The sequence below is a fragment of the Heterodontus francisci genome, chromosome 13 (assembly GCF_036365525.1).
Source record: "Heterodontus francisci isolate sHetFra1 chromosome 13, sHetFra1.hap1, whole genome shotgun sequence".
NCBI lineage: Eukaryota > Metazoa > Chordata > Chondrichthyes > Heterodontiformes > Heterodontidae > Heterodontus > Heterodontus francisci.
The window spans coordinates 119,141,511-119,154,982 of record NC_090383.1 but is presented as its reverse complement, the minus strand read 5'-3'; the positions used below and the strand labels follow the sequence as shown (position 1 = coordinate 119,154,982).

At 45.0% G+C, this 13,472-nt stretch overlaps 1 protein-coding gene across 3 annotated transcripts; it reads right to left on the bottom strand.

Moving 5' to 3' along the window:
• Positions 1–8,356: 8,356 nt before the first annotated feature.
• Positions 8,357–12,116, bottom strand: oprm1 (opioid receptor, mu 1). Of its 3 annotated transcripts, none has more exons than XM_068044183.1 (3): positions 11,842–12,116; positions 9,939–10,291; positions 8,357–8,889 (listed from the first exon to the last, which is right to left on the bottom strand). In XM_068044183.1, the coding sequence occupies exons 1-3, from the start codon at positions 12,114–12,116 to the stop codon at positions 8,357–8,359; spliced, it is 1,161 nt and encodes a 386-aa protein (XP_067900284.1). The 3 variants fall into 3 exon arrangements, with proteins under 3 accessions (XP_067900284.1, XP_067900285.1, XP_067900286.1); XM_068044184.1 differs by having other exon boundaries at positions 8,357–8,883; positions 11,842–11,951; XM_068044185.1 differs by having other exon boundaries at positions 8,357–8,883; positions 11,857–11,888.
• Positions 12,117–13,472: the final 1,356 nt, after the last annotated feature.

The following is a 13,472-nucleotide window of genomic DNA, read 5'->3' as shown; positions in this document are numbered from 1 at the left end:
CGGCATTTTCTGTTTTTTTTATATTTTTAAAAAAAATTCAGGAGTCCTCAATGAGACAAAGGTGACCATTAAAAATATAAATATTGATGTCATTGAACCTTTAGCTTGTGAAGTGAAAAAGTGTGAACCCATTCGTTAAGTATCAGCTGACATATGAATATAAGAACATAAGAAAGAGGAGCAGGAGTAGGCCATTCAGCCCCTTGAGCCTGCTCTGTCCTTCAATAAGATCATGGCTCAACGTTTACATCAACTGCACTTTCCTGCCCTAACCCCATAATCCTGGATTCCCTTAGTGCCCCAAAATCGATCCGTCTCTGATTTGAATATAATCAATGACTGAGTGTCCACAGCTCTCTCAGGTAGAGAATTCCAAAGATTCACAATCCCCTGACTGAAGAAATTTCTCCTCATCTCAGTCCTAAGTTGTCGATCTCTTGTACCAAGACTATAGCCCGAGCTCTAGACTCTCCAGCCAGGGGAATCTCAGCATCTACCCTGCCATCCCCTTTAAAAATTTTATATCTTTCAATGACATCACCTCTCATTCTTCTAAACCCCCGAGAATATAGGCCCATTCTACTCAATCACTCATCGCAGAAAACCCTATCATCCCAGGAATCAATCTGGTGAACCTTTGTTGTGCCTCCTCTAAGGTAAATATATAATTCCTTAGGTTAATTTGCTGCCAATTGAAAGCAAAATGCAGGCATGGTGTAAAACAGATTCATCCCTAACCATATGGGTAATATCTCTGACTGCGCAATGAGGTACAGTCTGTTCAAGTGTGCTTTCAGTGAGCGAGTGGTCAATCTATGGAACAGGCTCCGTAGGGAGAAGGTGGAAGCAGATAACATCGATTCATTCCAGTACAACTAACAGTCCTTTCAGAAAATAACATTTTGGGACACAGTATACGAATAATTTGAGACATGACGTGTGGTGAGTGTAGCTCGGGAGGAACAGGTGAGTTTGGACCTATGGTTCCCAGAGCTCTCCACCACTGGGGGTTCTCCTCACCTCATGTTTGGGTCCGTTGTCAACTCATTGATAAAAGACTCCATTATAATTGGATCATGTGACTACCAGGATAGTAGATGGTGAACTAGATGGACTTTCGTCTTTTATTGTCCAACCATTCCTACCTTCCTATTAGCATCATTAATGTCCTTTTAACCTAGTTTTACCTATATACTCAGAAATTATTATTTCCACAAATGTCAATGATTATTTTCCTCTGTGTGGATGACTCTGCTATTGTTTTCTACCTGTTCCCCACATTGTACACCATTTCCAATCAAAGGGATACTCTCGTCCTGTCCCAACTTTACCCCCAAACTTTCCATTCTTTCCCATAGAATCATAGAGTCATTACAGCACAGAAGGAGGCTATTCAGCCCATCAAGTCCATGCCAGCTCTCTGTAGAGCAATCCAGTCATTCCCGTTGCCCCACTTTATCCTGGTAACTCTGGAGTTGTTTGCGGAGAAGGTGGGAGAGGGGATTTGGGCAGTGGAAAGAGACAGAGAGGATCAGCCTTCACTATGAACGCCCTTACTAAGTGGAGGATCATAGACTGAATCTTCACCATTCTGCCAACATTCAGGGGGTAATTTTAACCAGACTGACTGACTGGGGAACAGCCGGGTTTGGACTGCATTGACTTTTATGTAGAGTAAAATTGGACAGTTTATAAAATGGGCACAGGAATCCAACAAAGCTGATGTTTTAGATTAAAATTTTCCCCGTAGTTTGAAATCACACTGTACGATCTTAGTAGGGTTTTCATCTCTCACAGATTTGCCTCAAATCTCCAGCAATTGAAGATTGCCATGGATGGGTGGTGTGTCTGAGGATGGATATGTTGGGCAATCAATGGTGGGGATAATTGAATGCAGGAAGTCATGTGATGAAACCTCCAGGAGTACATCCAATCACAGACCCTAGCTATCAGCCACAAGAAGGCTGTGCCAGTCTGTTTCACTGACAATAGTTGCACAGCATGAGTTTCCCCTTAAACTCATCCTCCCCCCATGTGTCCCATCAGTCAACTAAAACAGTCTTGACTTGAAATAAAAACAAGAAATGCTGGAACCACTCAGCAGGTCTGGCAGCATCTGTGAAAAGAGAAGCAGAGTTAACGTTTCGGGTCAGTGACCTGACTTGAGCTGTACCAAGTTAATGTTAAAGAATAATGCATTTTTTAAATTGTAGACTGTCCCCGCATCATGCCCCTGCGCCTGCCCCTCCAAGACCAGCAGCATGCAACACTCACCAGTGTTTATGCTCCTACCCTGAAAGCTAACCCAGCTGACAAAGATAAGTTCTACACAGATCTCCGTAGACTCATCCAGAATGCCCCTCCCAAGGACAAAATTGTCCTCCTTGGTGATTTCAACGGCAGAGTTGGCCGTGACAGCCTGCATGGAAGGGAGTACTCGGAAACCATGGAGTTGGAAACTGTAATGAAAATGGACCTTTATTCTTGGAACTCTGTGCAGAAAAGCAGCTGTCCATAACCAACACCTTCTTTCAACAAAAAGATCGCGTGAAGACCACATGGATGCATCCCCGCTCCAAACACTGGCACATGATTAATTACATCATGCAGCACCAGTGTGGCCTAAAGGACATCCTGCCTACTAGAGTCATGCCCAGTGCTAAATGTCATACAGACCACTAGCTCGTTCGTTCAAAGCTGAACATCCTCTTCAAGTCTAAGTCCAAGAATAGGCCTAGAGACAACCCATCAAAGAGATTTCGAGTCAGGAACCTGCAAACCTCATCTTGCAGAGATAGACATCAAGCAACCTTACAGACTAAACTGGAACATCCTGATCTCACAGCTGATTCCACTTCAGAAGAACTCTGGCAACACATCAAAGTTGCAGTACTGGATACTTCCAACGAGGTCAGCGGACCCAGAACCAAGAAGAATAGGGACTGGTTTGATGAAAATGACAAGGAAATTCAAGTTCTGCTAAAAATAAAAAGGTCAGCTCATGAGGCTCACCTGGTTCAGCCGGCCAGCCAAGAGAAGAAAACAGCCTATCGTCAAGCATGCAGCACCCATCAGTGTAAACTGAGGAACATCCAAACTGACTGGTGCATCGCACTTGCGGAAAAAACTCAACTGTACGCTGATACTGGCGACATAAGAAGTTTCTATGATGCACTAAAATCTGACTATGGACCAGCATATCAAACCCAAAACCCCCTGAGGAGCGCTGATGGCAAGACCCTACACACCGACAAGGAGTCAGTCCTGGATCGCTGGTCGGAGCAATTTGAAACTCTCTTCAGTGCCAAGTGCACAGTGCATGATACTGCCATCAATCACATCCAACAACAGCCTGTCAAAGAAGAACTGGATGAGAGCCCAACTCTGGAGGTAACTGTGACCACCATAAACCAGATGAAAAACAACAAAGCCCCTGGAGCCGATGGAATTCCACCTGAAGCTTTGAAGCATGTTGGCCCTGTCCTATACACTAAACTCCATGAGTTTTTCATGGCCTGCTGGGAACAAGGCAGAATTCCATGGGATCTTCGTGATGCCGTTGTCATCACCTTGGACAAAAACAAAGGAGAAAAATCAGACTGCTCCAATTACCGTGGGATCACCCTCCTTTCTATTGCTGGGAAGATCCTGGCTAGAATACTTCTGAACAGGCTTGTGCTTACCATTGTGGAAGAAAACCTCCCAGAGAGTCAGTGTGGTTTCAGAGCAAACAGAGGCACTACAGACATGGTATTTGCACTCAGACAATTACAAGAAAAGTGTCAGGAGCAAAACAAAGGCCTGTATGTCACTTTCGTAGACTTCACCAAGACATTCGACACTGTGAGCAGAGATGGACTTTGGAAAAATCCTTGAAAAACTTGGATGCCTACCCAGGTTCCTGGCCATGGTGAAGCAGTTTCATGAAAATCAGTACGGACAAGTCAAGCAAAACAGCGACCTCTCGAGTCCCTTCCGTATTCCCAATGGCGTGAAGTAGGGACGTGTGCTGGCCCCGACCCTATTCACCATCTTTTTCAGCATGATGCTGCAGCAGGCAATGGAAGACCTTAAGGAGGGAGTTTATGAGCGCTTCCGAACTGAGGGAGGCCTTTTCAGCCTCAGGCGTCCTCAGGCTCACACAACGACACAAGAAAAACTCATCCGTGAACTTCTTTTCGCTGATGACTGTGCTCTCCTGGCCCAGTCAGTCAGACCTGCAACGTATAACAACACATTTTTCCGAGGTGACACAACTCTTCGGACTAAAAATCAGTTTAAAGAAAACTGAAGTCCTACATCAGCCTGCACCCCAAGAAGAATATAGACCACCAAGCATTGTCATCAAGGGAACTGAGCTGAATGCCATCAAGCAATTTACTTATTTGGGGAGCGTCATCTCGTTTGATGCCACCATAAACAAGGAAGTGGACAATAGGCTATCAAAGACAAACAGAACATTCAGCAGACTCTACAAACATGTGTGTGGAGCAACCACAGCCTCAGAGCACAGACCAAACTCAAAGTGTAAAAAGCCATAGTCCTCACCTCCTTTCTGTATGCCACTGAATCATGGGTCCTATACCGCCTTCATGTACGCTTTCTAGAGCGCTTTCATCAGCGCTGCCTCCGCAGCATCCTCAAGATCCACTGGCAGGACCACATCACAAACATTGAAGTCCTGGAAATAGCCAACATCACCAGCATTGAGGCCATCCTCCTACAAAGCCAACTGCATTGGGCGGGTCATGTTTCCCGATGAACGACAGTCACCTGCCCAAGATCGTGTCGTATGGAGAGCTGACCACGGGTAAAAGGAACAGAGGGGCCCCATGCAAACGTTTCAGGGACTCCCTGAAGATGTCCCTCTCTGTGTGCCACATCGACTGTCGCCAGTGGGAAGCACAGGCCATAGATTGTGATGCCTGGAGATGCTACATCAGGAGGGCTACAGACACCTTTGAGACTGAGCAAAGAACCAGCATGAAAGAGAAAAGGAGGAGAAGGATAGATCCAATTGCCCCCAGCAACAACTACACCTTCACTTGTACCCTCTGTGGGAGAATCTGCCGGTCACGGATAGGCCTGACTAGCCACCAGCGGGCCTGCAACCGATGGCTACAACCTTCCCAAAATCTTCCTCTGTGAAGAAATGCCAAGAAGAAGGAGAAGAAGACTATCCCTGGCAGACCATAGTCATTTACAAAGAGACAGTCACACTAAATAGTTACTGACATAAGAACATAAGAAATAGGAGCAGGAGTAGACCATTCGGCCCCTCAAGCCTGCTCTGCCATTCAATACGATCATGGCTGATCTGATATTGGCTTCAACTCCACTTTTCTGCCTGTTCCCCATAACCTTTGACTCCCTTATAGTTTGAGAATCTGTCTATCTCAGCCTTGAATATATTCAATGACACAACTTACAAAGCTCTCTGGGATAGAGAATTCTAGAGATTCACCACCCTTTGAGAGAAGAAATTCCTCCTCATCCCCATCATAAAAGGATAATTGTTTTGTTTTTGCAGTATGCATATACACAAGGTTTTGTAATTTACTTCCCCCTTCCCCTCCCTATAAATTATAAGAGCAACAGAAAATGTTGGAGAAATATGACTGAATCTGTGGAGGGAGGAAAGTAGAGTTAACGATTTTGGGAAGATGACCTCTCATCAGTATTGGAAAGCTTCAACTGGATTTTTGTTGCTATCTATCTCCCCTCCTTTGTTCGCTACAATTCGCTTTCAAAAGCCACTGCTCTCTCTTTGGCAACTGTCTGTGGCTCCCTCTCATTCCACATGAATGATTTTCCAGTTCTGAAGTTACGTCACTGATCTGAAACGTTACCTCCATTTCTCTCAACGTTTTCAGCACTTTCTGTATTTATTTCAGATTTCCAGCATTTGTAGTATTTCATTTCTTTTAGTTCCCTATAAACTCTATTTTCTTACATTACAAAGTTAAAATTAATTTCTTGTAATTTTGTATCTTCTGATTTCATTGTAGGGCACTGTTGTTGTTTGGGGAGGGGATGTTGGTTTGGAGGATCTCAATCTGGTTCTAATGAAATCTGTCCCATCGTAACTAAGGGCTGAACAGGTGCTGAGCAGCGGAGAAACTCCAAGGCACTGCAGCCTTTTCGCAATCCTTCACAATCAATCTAATGATCAAGTTTTAACCTTGTTATTTATGAACTGCAATGTGAAGTTGCCTTAACGGTGACAGAGGGAAGGGAGAGAAAAATGGCAACCTGGTGAACAGGTGATGTCAACAGTGGAGTGGGTGATCACAGGGGAGGGTGTGAAGAGGAAGGTTGGTGGGTGAGATTGTGAGAGACTTTTTTTATTCTTTCATGGGATATAGGCATTGCTGGCAAGGCCAACATTTGTTGCCCATCCCTAAACTGCGCTTGAGAAGATGGAGGTGAGCCACCTTCTTGAACTGCAGCAGCCCACGTGGTGCGGATACACCCACAGTGCTGTAGGGAGGGAATTCCAAATTTTTGACCCAGTGACGATTAAGAGGAAAGATGGTGGGTGGGAGCATTAAGTGACTGAATTGCAATGGGAAGAGAGGGGATGCAGGGACAAGGAGAACAGTATAAATCAAAAAGCTTGTAAACAGGAAGTGAGGGAAAATGACAGAAAAGATGAATGAAATCTAGTAATGAGCAAAAAAAAAATATAGTGATCTTTATCCTCCCATTAATGTTATTTTCAACTTTAACTCTTTCTCTTTCATGTGCTTGTGCAATATTTTTTGTGCGCACTTTGAATGTAGTCACTGGCCTATATATTTTACATGGGCAAGTAACTGTTAATGAAAAGCACAAAGGAAGTGAATGGAAATAATGTAACACGAGCATGGTATGTTAAACCCCACCATGTGTCATGAAGATTTAAGGTGCATCGTATGCGAAGATCCAACTAATGTACAACGGGAGTTTACCCCTCTCTCCTTCCCAATGTCCTCTTCTTACCCGAAGGTGTTAAGTACTTGCTGGGGTTCGGTTCCACCCAGCCTCTCAGATCCTAATCGCTGCAATTTATGGGTTAACCTCGACAGTGACTGTTGGAAAACCGTTCGACTGTGCAGACGGCAGTACTGAGGAATTATCACAGTTGAGACTGATCCCACCTTCATACATTTCCATCAGGGATTGCCACCCCTTCTCCCCTCTCTTCCCCACTATGCCTATCTTGGCATTGAAGCCAATTGATGCCGCTAGCCCTACTGTAGATGAGACCAGTTCACTCAGCCCAGACTAGGGATTAAACCTATTTCAGTCGCCTGCATCATTCACTGGATGCAGGGGCTATATCAGCAAGAAAGCTTGCATTTTAATCTTGTGCACTCGCAGCTCCCGAGTAGAAGTCACTCCTATCAAATGAGTATTTTCCACATTCAATTTTCAGGAATTTACCTTTGTTCTGTTATTTTCCCTTGAGAGTCCAATTATTTAGTTGGTGTAGCATGGTAAAAATCATGGGGAAATTATATCACCAAGAACTTGCATTTTCTCTACCTAATCCTTTGGGTCTACCTCAAAGATGGTGAAAAAAAACCTCTTGTCAAGAAAAAGTCTAAAATAAGGGAGCAATCAATCCTGGAATAAAAGGATGAATAAACTGCAGAGAGAGAAAGAGGCCACGAATGTCAAAAGCAAAGAGTAGCAGCCTCTCTGCTGTTCCTGTTCTATAAAAAGAACCTATGTGCTGTGGTACTGAGCTCAACACAAGGTTGGAAAGATCCCTCGGATGTTTGGTCCATGCTGTGCTAAGGCAGTTCAGCTCAAGCAGGAAGTTGCAATGGGGATTCCATAGTTTACCTTAGACTCTTTAGACTAGGGAGGTGAAAAGACAGGGGTATCAGCCAGGGTGCCTGTTCCTGATAGATATCCAGTAGTCAACCTGCCATCTCTTTAGTGGAAATTATAGCATGAGGACAGACCTACATGGTTGAATAGTCTGCTGATATGCGTTGACATACAAAGGACAGACATTTGGGTCAGGAACAGGGAAGGGGCTCCCACTGGATGTGGATCCACATCCTAATGTGAATTGCCACCTTTTAGGAGATTAAAGAGAAACAATTTGGAGGGATAGGGTAGGGCTGGGGAAGGCATAAATGTGAAGGGAAGGAATTGTGACTTTCAACTACAAGCTATTCTCAGTTAACTGACAAGCAATGACTTGCAGTTCTGGCAAGGACCAAATATTGGGCACAGACTCAATTGCCCAATTAGCCCAAAATTGCTCTTTCCCCAGTTACAGTCCTGTTGTGATTTGTGTGAGTTCCGAGTTGAGGTCCTCTCCCTGGTGCAAGTGGGGTTCCAGGGACATCTGCACGCCTAGTCATACTTGGTGGTTAGTCCTATCGGCCGTGTGGATAGTGGATGGGTGCTCCCGGGTGTGGTTCCTAACTCGATGGGAGCCCTGATACTGAATGGCCGAGGAAGTGGGCAGGCAGAACTCACGGAAGCACCGCTTGAAGTTCTCATCCAGGAAGGCATAGAGGACGGGATTGAGGCAGCTGTTGGTGTAGCCCAGGGCAATGCAGAAGTGCCAGGCCACTGCTGCAAAGAGGGTGGGCGGAATCTTCACCAGGGCCCTGAGGATGACGTAGATGTGTATGGGCGTCCAGCAGATGATGAAAACGGCCACCACCACTAAGACCATCCTAGTGATGCGCCTGAGGTTCCTGTCCTTCTCCTTCGAGCCGGAGAGCATACGGACGCTCTTCAAGCGCAGGATCATCAGACCATAGCACACGGTGATGATCAGGACTGGCATGACAAAGGCAAAGATGAAGACGCATATCCTCAGGAGGTTGTCCCAGTACCAGGAAGGGTGTGGAAATTTCAACGTGCAATCTGTTACTCCTGAAACTGAAAGGGCAGGCAGGATAAAAGCAGAAATAGTTAAATAGTGGGTTGTTGGCTGAGTGTGTCAATTTTACATAAATGGTCTTGTAGACAAAAATACCAACAATGATGGACAGGAAGATACCCTCTGTTCCACCCAATTGTCTAACATAATTCCAATGCCTTGTGCATCACAATATAGAGACTCCCCACCCCACCGGAAACCATGTGATCTCCTGGGGGAGACAGCAAACCAGATCACAACACAGGCCATTTTGGGGGGAAAATTGGGGAAATTTCTCTCTTAACTCCTAGTCAATTGAAAGTAATCTAGGAGATCACTGCGGCCTTTAGCATCTAGCTTTCTTATGAGGTGATCTCTGCCCCAGCCAGAAACAGGTCCAGCTCTCACTGGAAGGAATTCAGCAAATTGTTATCTACTGCATGAGCTGGCAGCCTGTTCCAGAGGGAGAAGAACCAATTCCTGACATCGAACCTTGATCTGGCTTTATACCACTTAGAATTGAGACCCCGATTCTCCCCGACCTATGTATTAGAACAAACCATCAACGTGAATACAATCTATTCCCTTCACCATTTTATAAACCACAATCAGATCACCTCTAAGTCTATGCTTTGCAGAAGTGTCCTCAACAAAAATAGCAACTTATGAGTTGGTCTGAGTGATGTTAAAACATTTGCCAGAACAACCCACTTGCCCACACAATTAAACCATGAAAATGTTGAGGCCATTCAGCCCAACACACCTGCACTGTGCCGGATGTGCTTCTGGAGAAAGGATACCAAGGGTATGGTGAGAAGGTTGGGATTGAGGTTGATAATTAAAAGGGCTGCTGGGCCAAATGGGGCCATTCCAGTTTGAGAGAGCTCTTTCGGGTTCCCTATCAATTGAACACTGGCCACAAATAGAAATTTGAGAATGAAAAAGATTTGTGTGCACAGGAATCATGTGCCCTCTTGATGGCTAATTTTGGATGAATGTGAGCTTTCTCACTTCAGGCAGAGTGGGATCATCCTCTCTGTGTTTGGGCAACCTGGTGCCAGGCACTTACCATTGTCAAACCTCGTAGTTGCCATGATCATCACGGGCAGTCCTATAGTCGAGGACAGGATCCAGATGCAGACATTAACAATCTTGGCATTTCGTGGCGTGCGGAAATCCAGAGCCTTGACCGGGTGACAAACGGCAATGTAGCGGTCCATGCTCATGGTGGTGAGGGTGAATATACTGGTGAACATGTTGTAGTAGTCAATGGACATGATCACCTTGCACAGGAGCTTCCCAAAGGGCCAGGTTCCCATCAAGTAGTTGACACTTTGGAAAGGCAGTGTGCTAGTGGCCAAGGCATCGGCCAGAGCAAGGTTGAAAATGTAGATGTTGGTGGCTGTTTTCATTTTGGTGTATCTGAAAATCAAGGGAGGAGAGATGTAGGGAGGTCAGTATAAGGAGGGGCAGGAGCTTCCATGGATTTATGACTTCACTGATCACTGTGAGCAATCAGAATGCTACAAAACAAAATGTTTTTGTGCTTTTCCCCCTACCCATCCTCTCCCTCAATGAGTACCCAGTACACGCAAATCATTCACAGCATGGGTTAGATATAGAGTAAAGCTCCCCATACACTGTACCATCAAACACTCCCAGGGCAGGTTACAAGACAGATTAATAACAGAGTAAAGCTCCCTCTACACTGTCCCATCAAACTCTTCCAGGACTAGTACAGCACTGGTTAGAAAATAAAAAGAATTACTTGCATTCATATAGCGCCTTTCATGACCACAGACATCCCAAAGTGCTTTACAGCCAATAAAGTACTTTTGAAGTGCAGTCACTGTTAGAATGTAGAAAAATGGCAGCCAACTTGTGCACGACAAACTATTGAGGGATAAATATTGGCCAGGACACTTGAGTTAACTCCCCTGCTCTTCTTCAGAAAAGGCCCTGGGTTCATTTACATCTACCTGAGAGAGGAGACAGGGCCTTGGATTAACATCTCATCTGAAAGACAAAAGCTCCCTCTATGCTATTGTCCCATCAAAAATACTCCCAGGACAGGTTACAGGACACGTTAACTACAGAGTAAAGTTCCCTCTACACTGTCCCATCACACACAGATTCAGAGTGCTGCAGTAACAGATCACGATTTTTGTCGGTTCCCTTGATGGACTTTTAATTGTAGAGCAAGGGAATGTGTTGTGGAAAGAATAATGATTATTCCGCCACAAAAAGCCCCATTAATATCTGAGAATAGTTAGTGAGAACATTAAAAACAAGTCTTTCAAATGTGTCCATAGCTTCGGGTTGCCACGCCCCCACCCATCTTCCTCCAGTCCTCGATGACCTGGTCTGCAGTCTGGCCACCTCAGTGTTGGAGTGTAATTGGTTGAAAGAAATTGTTCCCATTGTCAATGTGGGTATTGGAATTTGTAATGGAACTATATGTAAAAATAAGGACAGATTGTCTGACTTGAAAAAGGGTCTAACATTCTGTCTGCTTCACACACTGCACTCCTGTATTTATCGGTTAGATGGCGTTGTTTGAGCACCTAACACCAACAGCAAACCAATCCCCGTGAAGACAGATGGATGTGAAATATAGATATTAATCCATTAACATGTAATCAATGCACAAATATGCAATTATTCATGTGTAAATCGTGCAATTCATTTCCTGCAGCACTTTATATGTAATTTATTTTCTTGTATAAATCAATACATGAATAGTTAACATTGAATATCAATCGCAAAATGACAAAGGACAATAATTCTGTCTTTATCGGCAAACAAGAACATTGACACTGCCGATACAACGATTGCAGTGAAGTTAGACTCGGAATGAAGTGAGGCCGGGGAGCGAAGCTTCTCGACTCGGGCCAGGACTGGTTGATGCTGGCGAGAGGTTTCGCAAGGAAGAGAGGCAGAGATGGATTGCTTTAAATTGGGTTGCATCTTACCTGACAATGACATACATGACCAGGACATTGCCGACTAGCCCCAGCACACACACAATGGAATAAAGAGCAGTGATAATGATGGCGATGATGACTGAAGAGGAGCTCTTGGTCGGGGGGCTGCTCTCTGTGCCGTTGCATGGGTACGAGCTGGAGTTGATGCAGAGATAAGACGAATTGGCAGAGCCCTGACTGGAATTCGCGGTGGCCAAGCTGCTCTGGCAGAGCTGGGACGCATTGGCAGCGAGATCAACGCAGGACTGGACGAGTAGATCCATTGCAATGTTTTTGTTGAAAATAAAAAGATCCTTTCAAGAACAACAAAAAAAAAGGAAAAGCGGAGCTTAGAGTAAGAGCACTTGGATTCAAAACTTAAACAGAACCCTCCTCAGATGACAAATGCAACGCATCTCCTGCCCAGTGAAATGAAATCCTCTATGTCATGAGTACAATAAGCTCGGAGTGGAGGGAGAGTCACTCTTTCCAATATTATTTGTAAAGTGTTGTTAACCTGGGCTGTGTATGTGGACACCTGGGTCCCTGGGCAGCCTGTCTCACTAACTGGTCCATCTCCTGCTGGCTGAACCTTTACTGCTCCTGATTCGTCGTTTTATTGGAGAAGGTGACGTCAGACCCCTCCCCTGCCATGTGATTGGAGAGATGGACCCGGCACCTTCTCACAGTGTCAGGTAAAGGTGAGCAGGAGGGGAGCGGGAGTGGGAACTGTCCCGGGTCCTGAAGGAGAACCAGGACTCAAACTGACGGGACTGCATTTCAGATCCAAATGGCCATTGAAAACCAATTGCATTAATTTTAAAAGCAGAACAAAGAGCGCTGCACTTGCTTGGGAAACAACACAGCCCATCCCAACAGCCCAGCCTCATGGTGCATTCAAAGTTAGTCCTGTATAGAGTGGGATGTCGATGTCAAGGCGAGGGTTCGGGGTGTAATGCATCTAAATTGGCATGATTTTCCAGTTGCAACTGATGCAACAGACATCCGTGCAGAGAAAGTGCAAGTGATTGATATTTTGTGGGTGTGTAACCCGCATGTGTTCTAAGAGGCAAGAATGAAAGACTGCCATTTATATGGCGCCTTTCAGGTCCTCAGGACGCCCCAAAGCACGTTACAACCAATGAAATACTTTTGAAGTGTGTCTGTTGTAATGTAAGAAACAGCAACCAATTTGCACAAGACAAGGTCCAACAAAAAGCAATGAGATAATGACTGGATAATCTGTTTTTAGTGATATTGGTTGAGGAATAATTATTGGCCAGGATTCCAGGAAAACTCCCTGCTGTTTTTCAACAGTGCCTTGCGGTCATTTATGTTCACCTGAGAGGGCAGACAGGGCCTTGGTTGAATGTTGCATCTGAAAGGCAGGACCTTTGACAGTTTAGCACTGCACTGCAAGTGCCAGCCTTGATTATGTGCTCAATTTTGTGGAGCAGAACTTGAGCCCATAACCTTCTGACTCAGAGGTCAGCATGCTATCCACTGAGTCACAGAGACACTTGTTGAAGGGTTACTCATCCCCAGATCTCAGTGACCTGCCTTTTCTCTTTCTACATACTCAGGAGCCTGCTGTAGATAAGTAAGAGTTTCTGTTTTTCTTTCAGATTCAAAGATTTTTC